Raw genomic sequence first — 17,597 nt, 5'->3', positions numbered from 1 at the left:
GCTGGGTCCTGCGCCTGTGGCTCCTGTACTCACAGACTGTGATCCCTTCTACAGGTACGTCCCCACAGCTCTGCCTGGAATCACATCCCTTCTGGCACTCTGGGAAAACAGCTACAAGTACCTCACTCATCTGCATTTAAGCGAAAATAAGCCTCAGTTCTTTCAAGTCAAGCTCCCAAAAGTGAATGACTGTGCAGGGAGGCGTTCTTGTTCCACAGGTTCTTGAATTTTTGTTTACAATAAAAGTTCTTCTAAATACTGTCATTAAACTAAGGATTCTGAGAAAAGAAAACCTGTATAAAAGAGGGTGGAATTAAGATGCACCCTTAAAGGTATATAGGATGACATCAGATAAAATGAAAAGACAAAAGAGTTAACAAAGAAAACTAAGTAGGCATCACATGGTATTTATACAGAACAACTTCAAACAATTTGAAGGAAGGATAAACAGCAAATAGAACGTTCTGTACTGCCTTGAAGTAGGCACGTTGGATGCAAAGGAGGTAAGAACACAGTCAAAGCTCCTTCTGACAGCTCATTCTTGAGGCTTTTAACCTCACACTTAGGTCTTCAGGCTTACACCTAACATCTTCAACTGGATCTCGAAAAATTTGAAGACAACTACAAGTTAGAGGCCTATCTTGTGTATTAAAGTATGCATGTGTATTGAACTAAAAGTATGAAATTTATACTCACAGGCCATGGCCGGAGATTCTTTAGACCTTCTTCTACTTTTTCAATATCTGCAAATTTTGTAGCTCCATCTGCATCAGCCATAAGAATCTTTTTTCCCCGAGAACTAAAGACACCCTGCAATCAAAATAGTCAATTAAAAAATTCAATACCTTTGAAATCAATTATTTGTCATAAGCTAGGTGCAAGACACTCCAAAACCCTAATGTAGTAACAAGACAGTGATATCTCACAAATTCCACACAATGGGTAAGTCTCAATATTCTGTTACTAGCAATAATTTACCTATTTATACAGTAATAGCATCTAGAAACTTCACACACTGAATGTCCACAGTGACAGACAATGCGTGAACATGAAAGACTAACAATCCTTCTCAGGAAAACCTAAATCTAAAAGTCAACAAATTGCTACAGTCAGCTCTAGAGGGGAGCAGAAGAAGCAGTGATTAGCAGTTGCTACTGCACTGGATGGCTCTTCTTTGTCATGTGAACTATGGAAAGGAACAGCTATTTATTTTTAGGACATGTTCATTTTATGATAATATTTATGTGAAAGCATGAATTATGCTGCTTTGACTATCCAGTGTGGGTGATAGCAGTGGGCTTCAGTAAACATAAACTTTGCTGGATGAGTTCTTGTTTATCAGCCATGTTAAAAACCACAGCCATGACCTGGAGAGCAAAGTTTGCCAATTTGGCTCTATTTTGTCTACAAAAGCTTAACTTTAATCTGTAGCAGTTTTTGAATTTTTTGTTTTGTTTTTTGCTTGGCTTTTATAAATCCAAGTCCATTTCTAAGTAGAACTAACATGAATATGAAATTCAAGCCTTTTTTTCCACTTTGAATTCTCATATTAAAAAAAAAGGTCTCTGTTATTTATCTTTCTGGAAAAACAACACTGCCACCAAGATCTAAAATAAACTTTTTTTAAAATCTTAAAGACTTTTGCTTTAATTTATAGAATCTCTACTCAGTTTTCCCATAATCATTTTATTAATGCATTGAATTCAAAATGCTCTATTTACTGCATATTTGGGCACAGGTAGTTCAAACAGAGAAGGAGATGAAAGTATTAATTACCGTCCTGACTGCTCCCCCTTTCCCTCGATTTTTTTCCAAAGATATCACTCGCACTTTGTCACTTCCATATTTCTTGCAGTACTCCTTTGCAACCTGACAGATACACAAAAAACCAGCATAAAACAAAACCAGGAACCAAGGGAGAAGTGTACATTTGCTCACCCTTCAAAAGAAAATAAATTAATAGCACAGAGCTATAACCACTTCAGACGGCACAAATACATTGCCAGTGTTCGCTGGAGTCTGTTTGGGAAAATAAAAAACAGTTCACAGTCAAAACAAGAAGACTGAAGAAAGTAAGTCATGTTCAATAAGAACAGGATATTTCCCTAAGCAATTTCAACTCCCATCCTCCCACCTGCAAAAAACTCAATCCTAATTTAATTTTTATCATACTATTACAGACCTTTTCTATTAACACCAATAGTTAATAAAATAAATACAATTTTCTATGACAGCCAGCTATTTCTCACTTGTCTTGCTGCTATTTGTGGTTTGGAAGAAAAATTGATATTGATCGAAAACCCCATTCACACTGCAAAGATCTGAATATTTTGTGGGGAAGAGAAAGCTTGAGTTTTCTCCTAAGTTTTTCTAAAGGTTGTCTTGAGTCCTCTTAAGTCCAGATGCCTGTAGCTATTGTATGCTCACTTGAAAGAGACGGTGGAAAGAATGCACAGCAGTCAAAAATATATACCAGCAATCCTTAAAGCAATATGCATTTTAGTGTCTACCTCAAGCATCTTCCAAGCAGTATGAAAAAATAAAAACCCACAGGGTGGCTGGCCTTTGTTGCCAGTGACATACATCAAAGTGGAAGCAGAAGAATACAGAGCTATTTTGAAAATACTACTATTGGCATGCAGATTTTTAAATTAATAATCCCACAAAGGGTGTGGGAAAGAACTGTGTCAGCTGTTCTGTCAATCGCAGTATGAATGAGATATTTTAAAAGACTTTTTAGCTTCCTCAAATTCATATTCACATCATCACTATGCACATGTAGAGCATTTCATGCGAAATTTCTTGAAGTTAGGATTACAATTCTTAGAATCTCAGCTGCAGGAAAATGACTGTCACAGTTGCCAATCAAAAAAACCTAGAATTTGCAAAAGAATTACATGTGTATTCATGTGCATACATGCCATCCATGATGCATACAGGACAATGACAGAAATAATTCAGAAATGTCAACTTCAACTGTCAACTGCTTCAAGTACCAAAATATAAATATAAACCGCTGTTTTATTCCACAAATATACAAAAATCCAAACAAAATTCCATGCCTCTGATTGTTTGGGAAAACATTTCTTTTTCTTACCTTTGCAGTTTGATCTTTACTACCATCATTAACCACTATCACTTCATAAGTGAATGAAGGATCTTTTTTCTAGAAAATAAAAGCAGAAATAACGCATTTCATCCAATTTCTTAAGTAGGCAGTAGGTCTTTCAAACATTATTATTTTTTTCTCCCTAGCAGTCATTCAGAGTTACCAACAGACACTAATATGATACAGTGGATTTGTTAAGATGGCATAATTAAAGAATTTTGCCATATTTGATGCAGGTATTGTTACACTGCTTGTCACGCTACCATCTAGAACTGAAAAACCAATTTAGTTGTAGAAGATGGGAGCTTAGAAAAACACCACTTTTAAGAAAACCCAAACAAAACAAAATCCACAAACTTTCACAATGAGCTTTTTAGCCAGAGAACAAATCCTAATGAAGAACAGATGCTTATGAAACTTGTTGCAACAAACCAGAACTTAGTTTAGAAAGTTAAATGCGTGGTTAATCCTTAGTTGTGTCTTGGACAGATTTCATGCATGTGAAGATTTTTTCATTCTATAGTAGCATATTAAATTTTTACTTATTTAAAAATCCTTTTTGGCACTCAATCTAAAAATAACTGATAAGAGACCAAAGCATTATTTCTAAGTGGAGAAGTATTACTGTTTTAATGTACACCCACATAACAAAGTGACAGATCACTGACTTGCTATACATAATACACAGAAAAATAATGAATTTTGAATGCAAAAAGAAAATACCTGTCTTTTTTCTAGATAATCCAAAGCTTCATCCATCATAAGTGGTACTAGAGAAAAGGTGGAGGAGATCAGGTCAGTAGATTATAACACAAAAAGAACCTGCACAAGCAAGCTGAAAACAGCCACAAAGTAAGGCTGAGCAAATCAACTCTCATAGCACACTACCTTCAGTAAATAAGCTTAGCAGCTGCAAGTCTAAGTGCTATTCTTTTTGAATGCAGAAGAAAACCACACACAAAAAGACAGGACAAAACCATTTTTTCTGACAAACCAACTTTTCATTTTGAAGAATGTAATTCTCTACACAACATTAAAGGAAAAAAAAAATCATTCTTTATGACTGATCCTGTAAACCAGCATTGACTTCACCTATTTAAGCAAGCTGTCAGCTTGTGTACTGCCACATCAGCTTTAGAGCTTGATTATTTCTAGCACATCTAAAAGCCTTCACTCAGTATCAGGTACTCCTATACATGGCCAAATCAAACACCAACCCATGAGATCATCCCTCTTCCTGCTTGTCTGAAGCTGCTGTTGTTGTTTAAAGAGTGGGAAGCTCTCGGATCAATTTAAAAAGTATTTTACTACTTCTTGCCTTGCAGCATGTGCAGGGGTAATGAGCAGCCATTCTTCTAGGGTTCATTAAAATTAAGAGGACTCTTACAAGTGCCCCATGCTTTTTTTAGCAGTAGAAATCAAGTTACACAATGCCTTAATTTTGAAATTCAATGTACTTGGACTGTTTTCTAGAAACTGTGTCCAAAATCTGATACATAATTTGGCCCGCCAGAACCTACTGCTAACCCAACTGACCTCTGCCTTATTACAGTAATAACAGATAGATTTTCTTCTTTTCCTCAAAACAAGAAAAATCTTACACCGGTTTTCCTCATTGTATGAAGGCACAACGACAGAGAGCTCTCTTGTAGGAGGATCATGGATATTTGGCTCAGATCCTTTCTTGCACTCAGCATCTTCGTGTGGCATTGTTTTGGCAGTTATATGAGCGATTGCACAAACCTGCGATGAAAAAGAAACGAAAAAAGTTGTCAAGCATTCCATTAGAAGTTTACCTAGCTGTTAAATGTGCCACCAGGGGCAACCAGGTATATTCCAGTAATGAGGTGGGTCACTGTTGTGGAATGTCACAAAACCCTCTCAGGCCATTTGGCTATTTCCACTCTGAACATTGTGGGCATCATTGGCTGGTTGCTGTGTTTAACTGCAAAGGAGGTGCCTCCAAAGCTGTGGTCCAAGCCCCTTCCCCAAGTGACCCTGAGCACACAAGCAGGTGCCACCTCTGATCCCTCACCAAGCCACTGAAACCAACAACAAGGCTCATGATGAGCCAGCCGTCTGCGCTTGCAACACTGAGGCTCTGATTGCTTTATGCACGGCTAAAAAAACCGACAGAACTTGGGTCTGGAGCACTTTTACTTGGTGACAGCACACACAGAATCGCTGAGGTTGAAGGAGACCTCTGAGACCAGAGATGCCCCAACACCCCTGCTCCAGCTGGGCCCCTGCACTGAGTGCCACGTCCAGCCTTTCCTCAAACACCTGCAGGGACAGGATGCATACGTGGCACTGTGGCCAGGCAGCAGAATTTTGCTTTCCAGGGGGTCAAACTTCTTAATCTTGCAGGGTAATTTCGGATACGCAGAAACACAGCAACTTCCCGAATGGTTAACGCGAAGGCATCACCAGGGCATTTCCCAACAGGTGCTGTAAGGCTGAAATGCTCCCTCTGGGTCCCCTGAGGCAGGCACGGCACCCCACGCCTCGCCCAAACCCCTTCCCCGCACACCCTCCCGCACAAGCGCGGCCCAGCCCGGGCCGGCCCCGCCGCCTGCGGGGACACCGCGGGACCCCCGGGCAGGGCCGGGACCCCGGGCAGCGCCCCTGCCCCGCGCCGGGGGGCGGGAACAGAGAGGCCGCCCGCACCGCCCCCGCCGCGGAGCCCCCCGCGCCCGCCGTGCGCGGCTCTCACCAGGACGAGGAGGAAGGCGGCGAGGGCCGCCAGCGCCAGCGCGGCCGCGGGCAGGGACAGGGGCAGGGGCAGGGACGGGAGCGGCGGCAGCGCCATCGCCCGCGGCAGCCGCGGGGCCGCAGCGCCGCCACAGCCACGCGGAAGCGGCCGCGCCGCCCGCCGGGTGCCGCTGGGAGCCGCGGGCGCCCCCCGGCGGTCAGGGCCCGGCAGCGCAGCCGCCCCCATTGCCGCCGCTGCCGCCTGTCCGCCCGCGGAGGCTGCCGGGAGGGCGGGCCGCCAGGGGGCGCCACATCCGGGGCGGACACGGCACCGCCATGGCGGCGGCGTTCAAGTAAGTGCCGGGCCCGGCGGCCGCAGTCCCGCCGGCCCTGTCCGCGCTCCCGCCGGAGCCGCGCTGCGGGTCCCTTGAGGGCTTTATCCGGTCACCGCCGCGGGGAGCGGGCTCTGCGCGTCCGGGCGGGATGGGGTCGGTGCTGCGGGGGCTGCGGAGCCCCGACGTGTGCGGGAAAGGCTGAGCGAGCGGGGTTTGGCCAGCCGGGAAAAGGCTCGGCAGAAAGCGGAGCGCAGTGAGGCCCGGAGCTACCTGGTGTCAGATCCGCAGGGTATTCCGGGCTGGATGCTTAGGGATCACCGAGCTCAGCTCCTGGCCCTGTGCAGGACACCCCAGGAGTCGCACCATGTGGCTGAGAGCGCTGTCCAAGCTCTTGTTGCACTCCAGAAGTTTTCGTGCTGTGACCTCTGCCCTGGGGAGGTTCCAGTTCCAGTGCCCAGTCACCCCCCCTTAGGCGACAAACCTTTCCCTGCTCTCCAATCTAAACCTCCCCTTACACAGCTGAGAGAAGGATAAGGAAGTTAAAGCTGTAGGGAATTCAGTGGCTGGTCATGATGTTGGTGATGCCTCTGTATGTTAGTTTGCATTTGGAAAACTTGCTTATTCCATTTATCTCTTTTCTACCCTTGCCCCAAAAGCACTATTTTAACAAAACTGAATGCTTTGTTTAAATGTTGGCAACACTTTTTATAAAAGCTTTTTTTTTAATCTTAATGATACCTGCTTAAAGTACTAATACACAAATACTGTTCCTAATGTATGATTAATAATAAGCATTAATTATTTCTCATCTGAAGCACTGCATGAAGCATATTTTTAAATTATATTTTCTCAAAGACTCTAAGAAAAACTGAATAATTTAAAAATTTTATATGATTTTCTACATATGGATGCAGTTCTACACTTCTTTTGATTTAAAGCTAATAGGATTATTGAAGTGAAAGCTAGCAGTTTTTGTTGAGTGTATGTGCAGGCAGGTTCCTTGTATGGAAGAAGCATTTTGGAACTGAATTTAGGAAAACATCAAACATCTTTTTTTTAAAATTAGTTTGGATTTTCCTCATTGCTCTGTAATTGTATTGCTAAGGAGCTTTGTCCAGCATCTTGATTCTCAGATTATTTATTGTGGGTTTGTGCTTTTCTTTTCTTGTGTCTTGCCTAGTCAGGAACTTGCATTTGACCTTTCTCTTTTTTTTTCTTTCTAGAACTGTGGAACCATTGGAATATTACAGGAGGTTTTTGGTGAGTGAAACATGAGATGCCTGTATCAATTCCTTGTAGTGAATTTTTTCTTTCTTGCTTCTGCTCTTCTAGCTTGTCTGCATGGAAATCTGAAACTATGGAAATGGAAACTGAAAAAAAAGCCCCAAAAAACAGTCTGAGCAGGCAAAAAAAAATGTGCTTTTCAGAACATGTTTTTCTTTCCATCTGTGTAGTTGATGCTGTTTATCTTGATGGGTAAATGCTTCTGTTGGTCTTGAAAGGAGTTCAGGTTAAATTTGACCAAGATGATGATGCAGGTTTTTGTCTAGAACAAAATTATGTCAAATCAGGCTTTAGATGCTACAAAATTAGTAATAGAGACTATTGCTGCTAACCATGCACACTGTAACTGTGGAGGAAAAACACTGATTTTTGTTACCTTAAATTAGTTCATCTATTACTTAAGTTGTATTGACTTAGAAATGGGTCCAGTATTATTGCAGTTTTGGTTCTCATAATTGAACCAAAAGTGTTTGCTTTGGAAAAGCTTGAAACTGTGGTGAGTAACCATTCAGATTTAAATGATGGAATATTGTTTCAGTTTCTAACATAAGGGTTATGTGTTGTACAGCTTCTGACTGATGGTATTTGAATGCTGAGTTTTCTTTGGGTGCAGGGTTTTTATTTTGTCTTCTGTAGTTCACTCTAATTCTAAGAGCTCCACTAAACAGTGCAGATAGGTAGAAACTCTCATTTTAAGTTACCAGTACGTGTTCATTTTTGGATGACATTCTGAATCTAGCCTCCTTTAGTACCTACCCTTGAGACAATCAGTCTATTGTTATATTGTCTAAATAAATACAAATGAATTTTAAAAAGCAGGGGTTTTCTTTTGCAGGCTTACAAGCTATGCATCAGTTGATGAAAAGCCAGCTAGAGCGTGACTGAGTTTTCCCTAGCATTTTTGAGAAGAGAGTATTTTTTTATGAATTTCTGTAGCAAAAATATTGTTTTATTTGATAAAATATGTTTTCTAATTTGAAGTCTGTAATTTTTTCTTTAGAAAGAGAACTGTCGGCCTGATGGAAGAGAGCTAGGTGAATTTCGGACAACTACTGTCAACATAGGCAAGTGATTATGTGGAATAATAATAATGAGGGAGGTTTTATGAATATCAGGTTATGGTGGTGACCTTAATGACTTGATAATTGTTTTTCTTGGTTCTTGCATTTGGAAACCGGGAAGAGGAGGAATTTTTCTTCACAGTTTCAAAAGCATGAAAGAGAACATGTGGTACAATAATATCCTTGAGCATTGTTTTCAGTTGTGTTCCTGGGCTAATGTGCACAGTGTAATTGGTCAGTTCTGCTCCTGTAAGTTCAGCCCTCACGAGTTTGCAGATGACACTGAACTGGGAGTGGTTGATATGCCAGAGGGTTGTGCTGCAATCCAGAGGGGCCTCAGCAGGCTGGAGAACCTCAACCATTCCGTGTGATTGACTGTTCAATACAGAGATTCTGTCTCACTCTGAATTTGAGACTTTGCTTAGCCTGTGTTTAGCATAAAATGATGGAAAGTAAACACTTAGTGAAGGTTGGATGTTATTTAATGCCCTTTGAAGGGAAAATAGATTTTATTGAACAGTACCTTTTCTCTTCAGGTTCAATTACAACTGCAGATGGTTCTGCCCTGGTGAAGTTAGGAAATACCACAGTGATTTGTGGAGTAAAAGCGGTATGGTTGGTTTTTATCTTTATTTATCTGTTAGCTGAGTTTGTGCATTTGTGTTTAGAATTAATCGCCCTTGGAGTTAAAATAATGAGCCAGTCAGATGTAATTGCAGTCTTTCACCTGAGTTGCTTCCAGACCTGAAAGTCAATATATTATGTAATTGTATAATCCTACCTGAGTAGTCTGAGAATATGTATTTTTGTGATGCCCATCGTGTATGAGGAAAGATGTGTACAAAACTAAAGTCCCTGTTATTTCTAGATAAAAGCTCTATAATTGAAAAGTTCCTGAACATAGATCAGTAAGTGCACTGGGAATGAGTTGGCTGGACTATTGAATGCCTTGTAGCCTCAGCTCTCCTGCTGCCCTGTCATGACCTACAAATGACTGCTCATCCCTGCACTGAGTTCTCCCATAGGAAATTTACAGACAAGGACTTATTAAAAATGGCTTTTGTAAATCTCGTTGTAATGATAACTGGGAAGAAAACAACCATTTGTATATAGAACAGCTGGAAAACATTTTGTATAAAATTCTGGTCTTCATTTTTCTCTTTTCTATTTCTCCAGGAACTTGCTGCACCTGCAGTGGATTCTGCTAATAAGGGATATATTGGTAAGTGTTTCAGTATGGATCTCACTCAGGTTTTGTATTGCTTCAGATAAATGGTTGTGAAAATTGTGGTGTGAAGATTTCTTAAAAGAATTAATTTGGATCAAATTTTATTACGTCCCTTCAAATTAATTTCAAAATTGACATCTAGGCATATAGAATTCCCTTTGCTCTGCTTCTGAGTTTTTCATATACAGATACCTTTTTATTGCTGATTCCAGGCTGGGCATGGAAGGAAACCTGCAGCAGTGTGTATATTAAGAGGGAGAAAGTCATCTATAAAAGATAGTGGCATGCAAGGCTGTGCAAAGGCATGTTAACTTCTGTTTCAAAGTTTCAGTAGGCAAAAAATGTAACTCTTAAAAACAGTGAAATAAAGACTGTTTATTTCTCAGAGAACTGTAAGTCCTGGTGGTACCTCCTCACTCCTGTTTGGAGTTTCTTTGGAAACAAAGTAATTCTGTAGAACTGAGAGCTTAGACAAAATCCCCTTTTTCTAAGGCATCTCCCAAGTATGTTGTTCTCAGTGAGCTTGACTATGCTTAGGTTTTTTTTCATGAGTGTTTATGCATGTTTTTGCTTCAAGTCTAAAGCCTCATGTTTTAATGGTTGATGAAAAGCAGACAGCATACCAGTAAAGTCAGGCAGTGAGATGGAAATGCTGCTGTTTCTTGATCTGCTGAAAGGTGCTTAACACTTAAAAGAAGAATTTGTGTGGGTCATGGTAGAGAAGGATTATAAATAGAGAGTGGTAGCTAAGAGTATGTGCTTTTCCATGGAATATATAGTTTCTGAGTACAGAGAGTACTACAGGTTCGTTAATACAAACTCATGCATAACTTTATTTTTGAGGGGAGAATCAGGAAGGCTCGATGGAAAAATTCTTGGTCTTGCCTTTCATTTGAAGTACATAAATTAGTATTAAGAGCATCTGTTATTTATTTTTTTATTTTTGATTACCCATTGCCTGCTTTCTTTGGTTTATGACTAATGATTCTTGCTACCTAGTTCCAAATGTAGAGCTGCCATCGCTCTGTGCAGAGAGGTTTCGCTCTGGACCACCTGGTGAAGAGGCTCAAGCAGCAAGCCAGTTCATTGCAGATGTGATTGAGAAGTAAGAACCATCTTAGTGCTGTTAAAATGCAAGCAGCTCTGCAAGAGAGTTTTCTATTTCCTTGCTTACTCTCATTTTATTTTAGTTCACAGATGATAGTGAAAGAAGATCTGTGTATTGCCAATGGCAAGGTAAGTTGTATCTCAGAATGAAGAGGGAGATAGTAACAAAGTCACAGTACCTGTACACAAGTACAAATACAGAAGGTATTTGAGGTTAAAAGGGGTTTTAATGTTGTTTTTGCTTTTCAGTCTTCATAGCTTAGTTTACATCCTAAGTGCAAAAATCAAATTATATAAATAACTATCTGTATTTAGTGTGGGCAGAATTTTCTTATATATTGCACTGTTTGCTTAGCTGATGTACTATTTCACATATGCAAACCTTTTTTGATAGCTTGCTTGGGTGTTATACTGTGATATCATATGTCTGGACTATGATGGAAACCTTCTGGATGCCAGTGTCTTTGCTTTGTTGGCAGCATTAAAAAATGGTAAGTCTCCTTAGAACAAGAGACATTCTGAGTAGTGTTGCTTGGAGAAATGCATTAGTTTTGAACCCTGATAATAGGTTACTGGTTCATGGGACTGTTTTTCTCCTGTCACTTGAATGCAAATACAAGGTGGAAATGATGGTGGGATGCCATAGGTGTGTAACACAGTACAAAGACAGGATCTTTTGTGTGCTTGTTATTGCTTTCATAAAAGACTAATGGCTGTTCTGCCACATGTTCTTTGGTGTCAGATACCTGAGTTTTTCAGCAGTGGCCATGAACGAGTTTAACATCTGCATCAGGGTATTATTTGATAATGTACTTTGTGCAGGCAGGATGAGCTGCCAGAGGCTTTACTTACACGAGTACTTTGTCACAACAGAAAGCTTTCCTAGCTTAATGCATCAGTTTGTAAAAAAATGTGTGGATTTACTGTTTGCAGGTGTGTGGCTTATAAACGCATGAAGGCAGCAGTTTAAAGGGAAGCTTATGGCAAGGCCTCCCTTTCTAACTGTGAATTTTCAGCCTTGGAATTCCCCTAGCTACTTGGCTCTTGTTCTTCTTGTCACCAGCAATGTATGGGTTGTCACAGCAAGAGTTAGCTGAAGGTCAGGTTGCAGTGTTTCTACAGATATATAAAATTGATGACATGAGACTGTATTCCTACTTTTTATGTGTCCAGTAGACTTGGGGAAAAATACTTTTGGTTTAATAATATGACTCAAGTATTTTAACTGTGTGGCGTTTTGGAGTAGAAAGTATTTCTGTGTAAGGAGAAAAGCTTCTGTTACCTTGAGTACAAAAATCAAATACTTTCCTTGAATTCAAGAATTTTTTTTGTAGAGAGTATCATTGATGTAGGCAAAACTCTGATTGATTTTCAATGGGTTAAAAGAAGAGCCTTAAATATTTCAGTAGTTGTCAACATCTCTAGGCCTGCTAAAACCAGCAATGTTTAATATTAGACTATTGTCATTTTTTCATCTCTTCAGTGCAATTGCCATTGGTTACGATAAATGAAGAAACGGGTTCATCAGAAGTCAACTTAAAACAGAAGAATCCTTTGACTATCAGAAAGCATCCAGTTGCCACATCATTTGCGATATTTGATGAGTAAGTTCCAAACTGTTTTGTACTTTATGGAAACAACAGTGTCTGTAAAACAAATGAAAGAGGATGCCACCAGTGATGTTTCTGCACTTCTGCCAGTGACCAGTGTGAAGCCTCAGGCACTGCTTCTCCACCCATCTTAAATCCACAGCCTCTCTCATTGAAGGGGCCTCTAGTTCTGTGATGTAATGAGTGCAAAGAACAAAGTGCAGTCTGCACCCCACGGCTTCTTCCTGTGGCTTAAAGCAGAAGTGGTTCCCAACCTAAAAGATAAAGCTTCAAAATACAGAGATGGGTACTGTTTTAGGGCTTTTGGTATCTTTAAGATGAAAACATTACCAGTGCAATTAATGTTTTAGAAGCCTGTGTAAGTAACTGATAGAAAAGATGGTAGTTTTTGAACAGTGCATTCCAAGGATGTAGTCAACAAAGGAAGTAAGAAGTAACAGTCTGGTTAGAACAATGGAAACCCTGGATTACTGAAAACATAATTACTCAAGATGAAGTGTAACCAGCATGCTTAAAGCCATTGTTCATCTAGGAAAAGAATCTGATTATGAGAATTCAAAGTAATCACATCTGATGACTCCTCATCTGAAATTCTTTACTGGCTCTTCATTAGCTCAAGAATGTTAAGAATTTGTTCTGCTGCAATGTATATGAAATCGAAGTAATTTCTGGTGGCATCCATTTGCAAAGTAGAAAGTGACAGGATCGTGCTCACTGTGCTGGTTGGGTCTATTTGGAGATGTTGGGGGGTTATGGCACATTAATGTGTATTAGGTGAAACTACAAAATAATTACTGCAATATTTCATATTACATACTGCAAATGGCAATTTAGTGGCACTTTCCTGCAACACATCGCTGTCACAGATTTATGAAATTTATATGCCTATTTTCCAGTCATAAATGCATGATTATGTGGAATCTCCCACATTCTTTGGCTTTTTTCTTTTTTTTTAATTGGTGCATTTTGGTAGGAAAACAGGTAAGCTTGAGCACTAAATCCATCCACATGTATTTTGAAAGACTACAGTAAAAATTGTATTTTGCAATAACATTAATGATGCAATGTATACCAATAAATCTGTATACTTTTCTTTCACAAGCACGTTACTCATTGTTGATCCAACTGCTGAAGAAGAAGATTTAGCAACTGGAACAGTAACCATCGTAACTGATGAAGAAGGCAGACTCTGCTCCGTCCATAAACCAGGTACTTGTAAATTTACTACAAAGAAACCTATGGAGATGATGATGTTAGCTCAAGAAAAGATTATGTACCTGCTTTTCTTTGTGAGATGCGGGTGCTTTATGATAACAGTGTCTTCTTGATTAGTCATTAAATTACCTGCTCTTGAAAGGAGTTTTAAGATGGTGCCATGACTAAAGTTCAAAAAGCAGTCACAGCAGAGGACAAATTCTGCACCCGTCTGCTGTTACAGCTCATTTGTTTCCATTATCTTTGCCTGAAGCTAGGGCTGGGAAGGCTGTATGGTTCCCAGGTGAAAGGTGCTGGTAATGACAATTGCAGTATTAATACTTGCACTTGGAAATCACAGTTAGATACACATAACTGGAGTACAAGCGGAAAATCAAATTGTTCCCTTCAATGTTTAGGTGGAAGTCCTCTTACAGGAGCCAAGCTTCAAGACTGTATCACCAGAGCAATTACAAGACACAAAGAAGTAAAGAAGCTGATAGACAAAGTAATAAAAAGTATAACCCCCAAGTGAACAAAAAGAGAGCTCTTTTCAAAAATGGATTTGTAAAAATTGTATTTGTTACAGTGTTCACAAACCTTTTATACTAAATAAACAAATACCAATACTACATTTACAAAGTTCATTTTTTCTAAAATGCTTTTCACCCTTATTCTATGTACAATGTTGTTGAGTGGTAAAAAATACAAGATAAAACATTCTGTTAAAAAATTAAGTGACTTGGGAAACCAGATCCTAGTCGCATTATAGATGCCGTTTCTAAGTTCTGTAAGGTTGGCTTCCAAAATCAGTTCATTTCTTTTAGTGTAATGTCAAAAGTTCATTTTCCCACCAGTAATATAAAACACTAATTTAATTTTAAGCCTTTTCCTTAATAATCTGAAAAAAAAGTTCCCCTTCAATTTTTTTGGGAGGGAGGCAAGTCTCATGATTTTGGAGGGGCTGGTGTGCCTCTTTTCCTTTTACTTTTTGAGTGGCTGCCTGAATGCTGTTGATGATGCAGGTGAGCTGCTTGTGCTGCTGCCGCTGCCATAGCCATTTGATGCTGCAAGAATCGTAACTGCTGCCATGGAGGAGAAGGGAGAAAAAGCTTGTCAGTGTTGACTATAAAGCTTTCACATCAGGAAGAATGAAGGGGGGAGAGAAAGAAAAAATGAGGAAGCACCAGGTTGACAAAAGGAACACACCATGTACTGGGGCAATAGGTACAGTCAAGCAGCACCAGTGGCACAGAAGCCTGCTGAGGGCACAAGTTAACATTTTACATGTGAATTTGCACAGCTTTGTTTCTTTGCCCTTTCTCTTCATTGCAGAACTGCAGTAACTCAGCAACTTCACTGAGTGTTTGGGTTACACAGTACCTTTTTAATGTGATACCTTCTCGGTGTATGCATTGTATGAATTTTCTGTATGACAAAGAGAAGACTGTGTGCTAAAAAAGTGCTAAAGTATTTTCATGAAGCAGCTGAATGGTAAAGAAATGCTTTGCAGAGCTCTTGCTTCCACATACTGACTGTAGCAGTGCTACATTTGAACTTCCAGGTGCTTACATCCATGCCATTCTGAAATCTATTGGCACCTGGTACAGTATTTAGATATGTGCCACAAGCACCCCTTGAATGTTTGCAAATCAGGAAGGTGGAGGGCTTAAACGAATAAAAATAAATTCAGTGCTCCAAGCTGAGAGAACCACAGATTTCAGGTCTTGCATGATAGTTTGCCCAAAACATGTTGGTTTTTGTTTTTTAGGTTTTTTTTTTTTCTTCAATTTGCAAGACCATAACTGCATTAGTTAAAAAGAGAGCCCAAAAGGGCAATATTTTTGATTTTGGAGCCAAGAATTGTATTTTTAATTTAATTTTTTTTTAAAACACAGTCAGAGTGAAGTTGCTGGATTACTTGTATCTGTTGCTGCTGCTGCTGCAAGGCTTGCTGTTGTTGCTGTTGCAAGGCAGAAGAGAGCTGGAGTCTCTGCTGAGGAAGGCTTTGCCCAGGTCTGTTCACAGCAGAGCCAAGCTGAGACAACACTGAGAAAGGAGAAGGGGAAAGCAGGCAGGTCAAAGGTCAGGTTGAGTTGGTCAGGGGAGGATGACATAGGAATACAGTGTAACAGGAAAGGGGGATCAATAGAATTAGTTTCAGAGTCAAATTGGGAACAGTGCAGAATAAAGTATACATGATATACATACTCTGTTAGTTAGAACATAATTAGATTATGAAGTGCTTGTGGAGACACAAAGGTTTCTCACACCAGATGTTAAGCACACAGTTAAAGAAACATTCCTTAATGAAGTCTGGCATGAAGTTCCCTGCATTTTCATTTTGTCTTAAATGTAACTTGTTTTCATGTGATACTAGCAATTGATGGCACTTAACTGCCAAACAAAGCAGAGAAGTGCATGCTTCAGAGGTCGAGTATTTTCACAGAATTCATGTCCTGATAATAAACAGCAAATCATTCTGGTCTAATGTAAGACTTCCTTAAGACCAAACTTCATTGCAGTGTGAATTTATCAACATAAGCACTTAGCTACAGAAGGAGGCTCAGCAAGCACATACCTGTGGCTTGAGGTTGCATAAAATTCCCTACTCCAGTCAGGTTAATTACAGCAGCTTGTTGGGCAGATAATGCCTGATCTTGATTGGATGGACCTTGGTCAGACCCCTAGCAAAAATGAAAAGCTTGATCCTTATTACCAAACTTTCGTATCAACGAATCAGCAAATAAAGCCAGTGTGAAGGCAGATTTCTGAAGTACCATTTAAAAACATTTAATGCTACGTCATCCAGTGTGTGTAGATACAGGCAATACCATAGTCATTAACAGTAGAACAAACAGATATTGAATACCCCAGAACAGCTTTGTTTTGGCAGAAATGGTATTGCTGCTGTTATCCAGGAGAAGTCCCATACAGTTGTCAATTCCTCTGCAGTGTAGCAGAGACTACACTTTATGTTGTAATTTTATGGTGATTTCCTGTCCCACTCCCAGCCCCAAAGTCTTCAGGGGACCCTGACATATCCATGTGCAAAGGTCCTATTCAAGCAAAGTGTGCACAGCCTGACACTTAAGATTTCCTGTTCAAATTGTGCCACACACTCCTTAATTTCATAAAAATACAGACCCCACTTTTAAAACTACATTTTCAGAACAGAGTAGTTTTCACAGTAATCACTTTAAAAGAATTAGTGGAGTCTGACCTAGTGTCTCCTGAAGTCAAAAGGTGCTGAATTATGACATATTCTAGAACTTAAACTAAACATTGATTTATGACACAGGGAAATAAAGCATTATATGCACAATTCAAGAAAACTGCATGCATGGCTTATCGGTCAGAAAAAAGCTGGTGCAGTCCAGGGGTTGCAATGCTTCTTCAGCATTACATTATAATGCCACTAAGAGCTAGGAAAACCAGACCAAAAGATTGTACATTGAGACATCATCATAAAACCACCATGTGGGGAAAATCCCTAAGTACGAGAGAGAATGCGTATTTATGTTGGTAGCACAGGAAATTGTTGGTTTTGGGCCTAAGTTTTTTCACTAAGCACTGTGAGCACATACACTCCTGTCCTTATGGAAGCTAAGGAATCTAGTGTTCATAATAGCTCATTTTAGCCAACGACCCCCTCCTCTATAATACAAGGTATGAGAGAAGTTCCTCAGGGCAATTTAACCAGTGCAGACATTTATTTTCTCCAGAAGAACTTTCTGCCACAAGAAGGACTATGCTTACATCAGCCTTTTTGTAAATGCCCTTGATGTTCAATATCTAGAAAATAAAACCCAACAGTATAAGCTCACGTGATTTTTTTGAAAAAAATAATTCAATTACTAACTGACATTCAGAAATTTGGATACTGTGAACAAATTGGAAAGTTTCCCATTAAACTGTCCCACAATCCAGAACAAGGCCTGTGGCACACACAGCTATATACCATGAAAAATTTAGAAG

General features: G+C 39.9%; 3 protein-coding genes across 12 annotated transcripts in view; 1 reads left to right on the top strand and 2 right to left on the bottom strand.

Moving 5' to 3' along the window:
* The window catches only part of ALG5 (ALG5 dolichyl-phosphate beta-glucosyltransferase), a 20,364-nt gene extending 13,811 nt beyond the window's left edge, over nucleotides 1–6,553 (bottom strand). Inside the window, exons 1-6 of one of the 2 annotated variants that reach the window (XM_083855347.1) lie at nucleotides 6,406–6,553; nucleotides 4,711–4,852; nucleotides 3,833–3,879; nucleotides 3,098–3,166; nucleotides 1,777–1,869; nucleotides 697–810 (exon numbers count right to left, since the gene is read on the bottom strand). In XM_083855347.1, coding sequence (XP_083711473.1) covers nucleotides 697–810; nucleotides 1,777–1,869; nucleotides 3,098–3,166; nucleotides 3,833–3,879; nucleotides 4,711–4,819 — 432 coding nt within the window. In that variant the 5' untranslated portion in view covers nucleotides 4,820–4,852; nucleotides 6,406–6,553. Of the gene's footprint in view, nucleotides 1–696; nucleotides 811–1,776; nucleotides 1,870–3,097; nucleotides 3,167–3,832; nucleotides 3,880–4,710; nucleotides 4,853–5,822; nucleotides 5,931–6,405 lie in introns of those variants that run through there. The other variant, XM_083855346.1, reaches the window with a different exon arrangement.
* On the top strand, nucleotides 6,107–14,251 carry EXOSC8 (exosome component 8). The gene is made up of 11 exons (XM_083855348.1): nucleotides 6,107–6,153; nucleotides 7,359–7,395; nucleotides 8,420–8,483; nucleotides 9,017–9,090; nucleotides 9,657–9,702; nucleotides 10,708–10,813; nucleotides 10,899–10,944; nucleotides 11,210–11,306; nucleotides 12,299–12,419; nucleotides 13,528–13,634; nucleotides 14,039–14,251. Exons 1-11 carry the CDS (start codon nucleotides 6,137–6,139, stop codon nucleotides 14,152–14,154), a joined length of 831 nt encoding a protein of 276 aa, XP_083711474.1. The 5' UTR covers nucleotides 6,107–6,136; the 3' UTR covers nucleotides 14,155–14,251.
* Nucleotides 14,180–17,597, bottom strand: part of SUPT20H (SPT20 homolog, SAGA complex component) — a 26,880-nt gene continuing 23,462 nt past the window's right edge. For 8 of the 9 annotated variants that reach the window (XM_083855334.1, XM_083855335.1, XM_083855336.1 and 5 more), the window contains 2 exons: nucleotides 16,201–16,306; nucleotides 14,180–14,704 (listed from right to left, as the gene is read on the bottom strand). In XM_083855334.1, coding sequence (XP_083711460.1) covers nucleotides 14,604–14,704; nucleotides 16,201–16,306 — 207 coding nt within the window. In that variant the 3' untranslated portion in view covers nucleotides 14,180–14,603. The remainder of the gene's footprint in view (nucleotides 14,705–16,200; nucleotides 16,307–17,597) is intronic. The other variant, XM_083855337.1, reaches the window with a different exon arrangement.

Source organism: Zosterops lateralis (genome assembly GCF_965231275.1).
Source record: "Zosterops lateralis genome assembly, chromosome: 2".
Lineage (NCBI taxonomy): Eukaryota > Metazoa > Chordata > Aves > Passeriformes > Zosteropidae > Zosterops > Zosterops lateralis.
Note: the sequence above shows the minus strand (reverse complement) of the source record. Positions and strands in the feature narration are given on the sequence as shown.

What these genes read in the sequence shown, in the direction of transcription:
- EXOSC8 (XM_083855348.1), top strand. An exon ending in AATATTACAGGAGGTTTTTG is followed by an intron (nt 7,396 to 8,419) that starts GTGAGTGAAACA and finishes TTTTTTCTTTAG; the next exon opens with AAAGAGAACTGTCGGCCTGA. An exon ending in ATTGCAGATGTGATTGAGAA is followed by an intron (nt 10,814 to 10,898) that starts GTAAGAACCATC and finishes ATTTTATTTTAG; the next exon opens with TTCACAGATGATAGTGAAAG.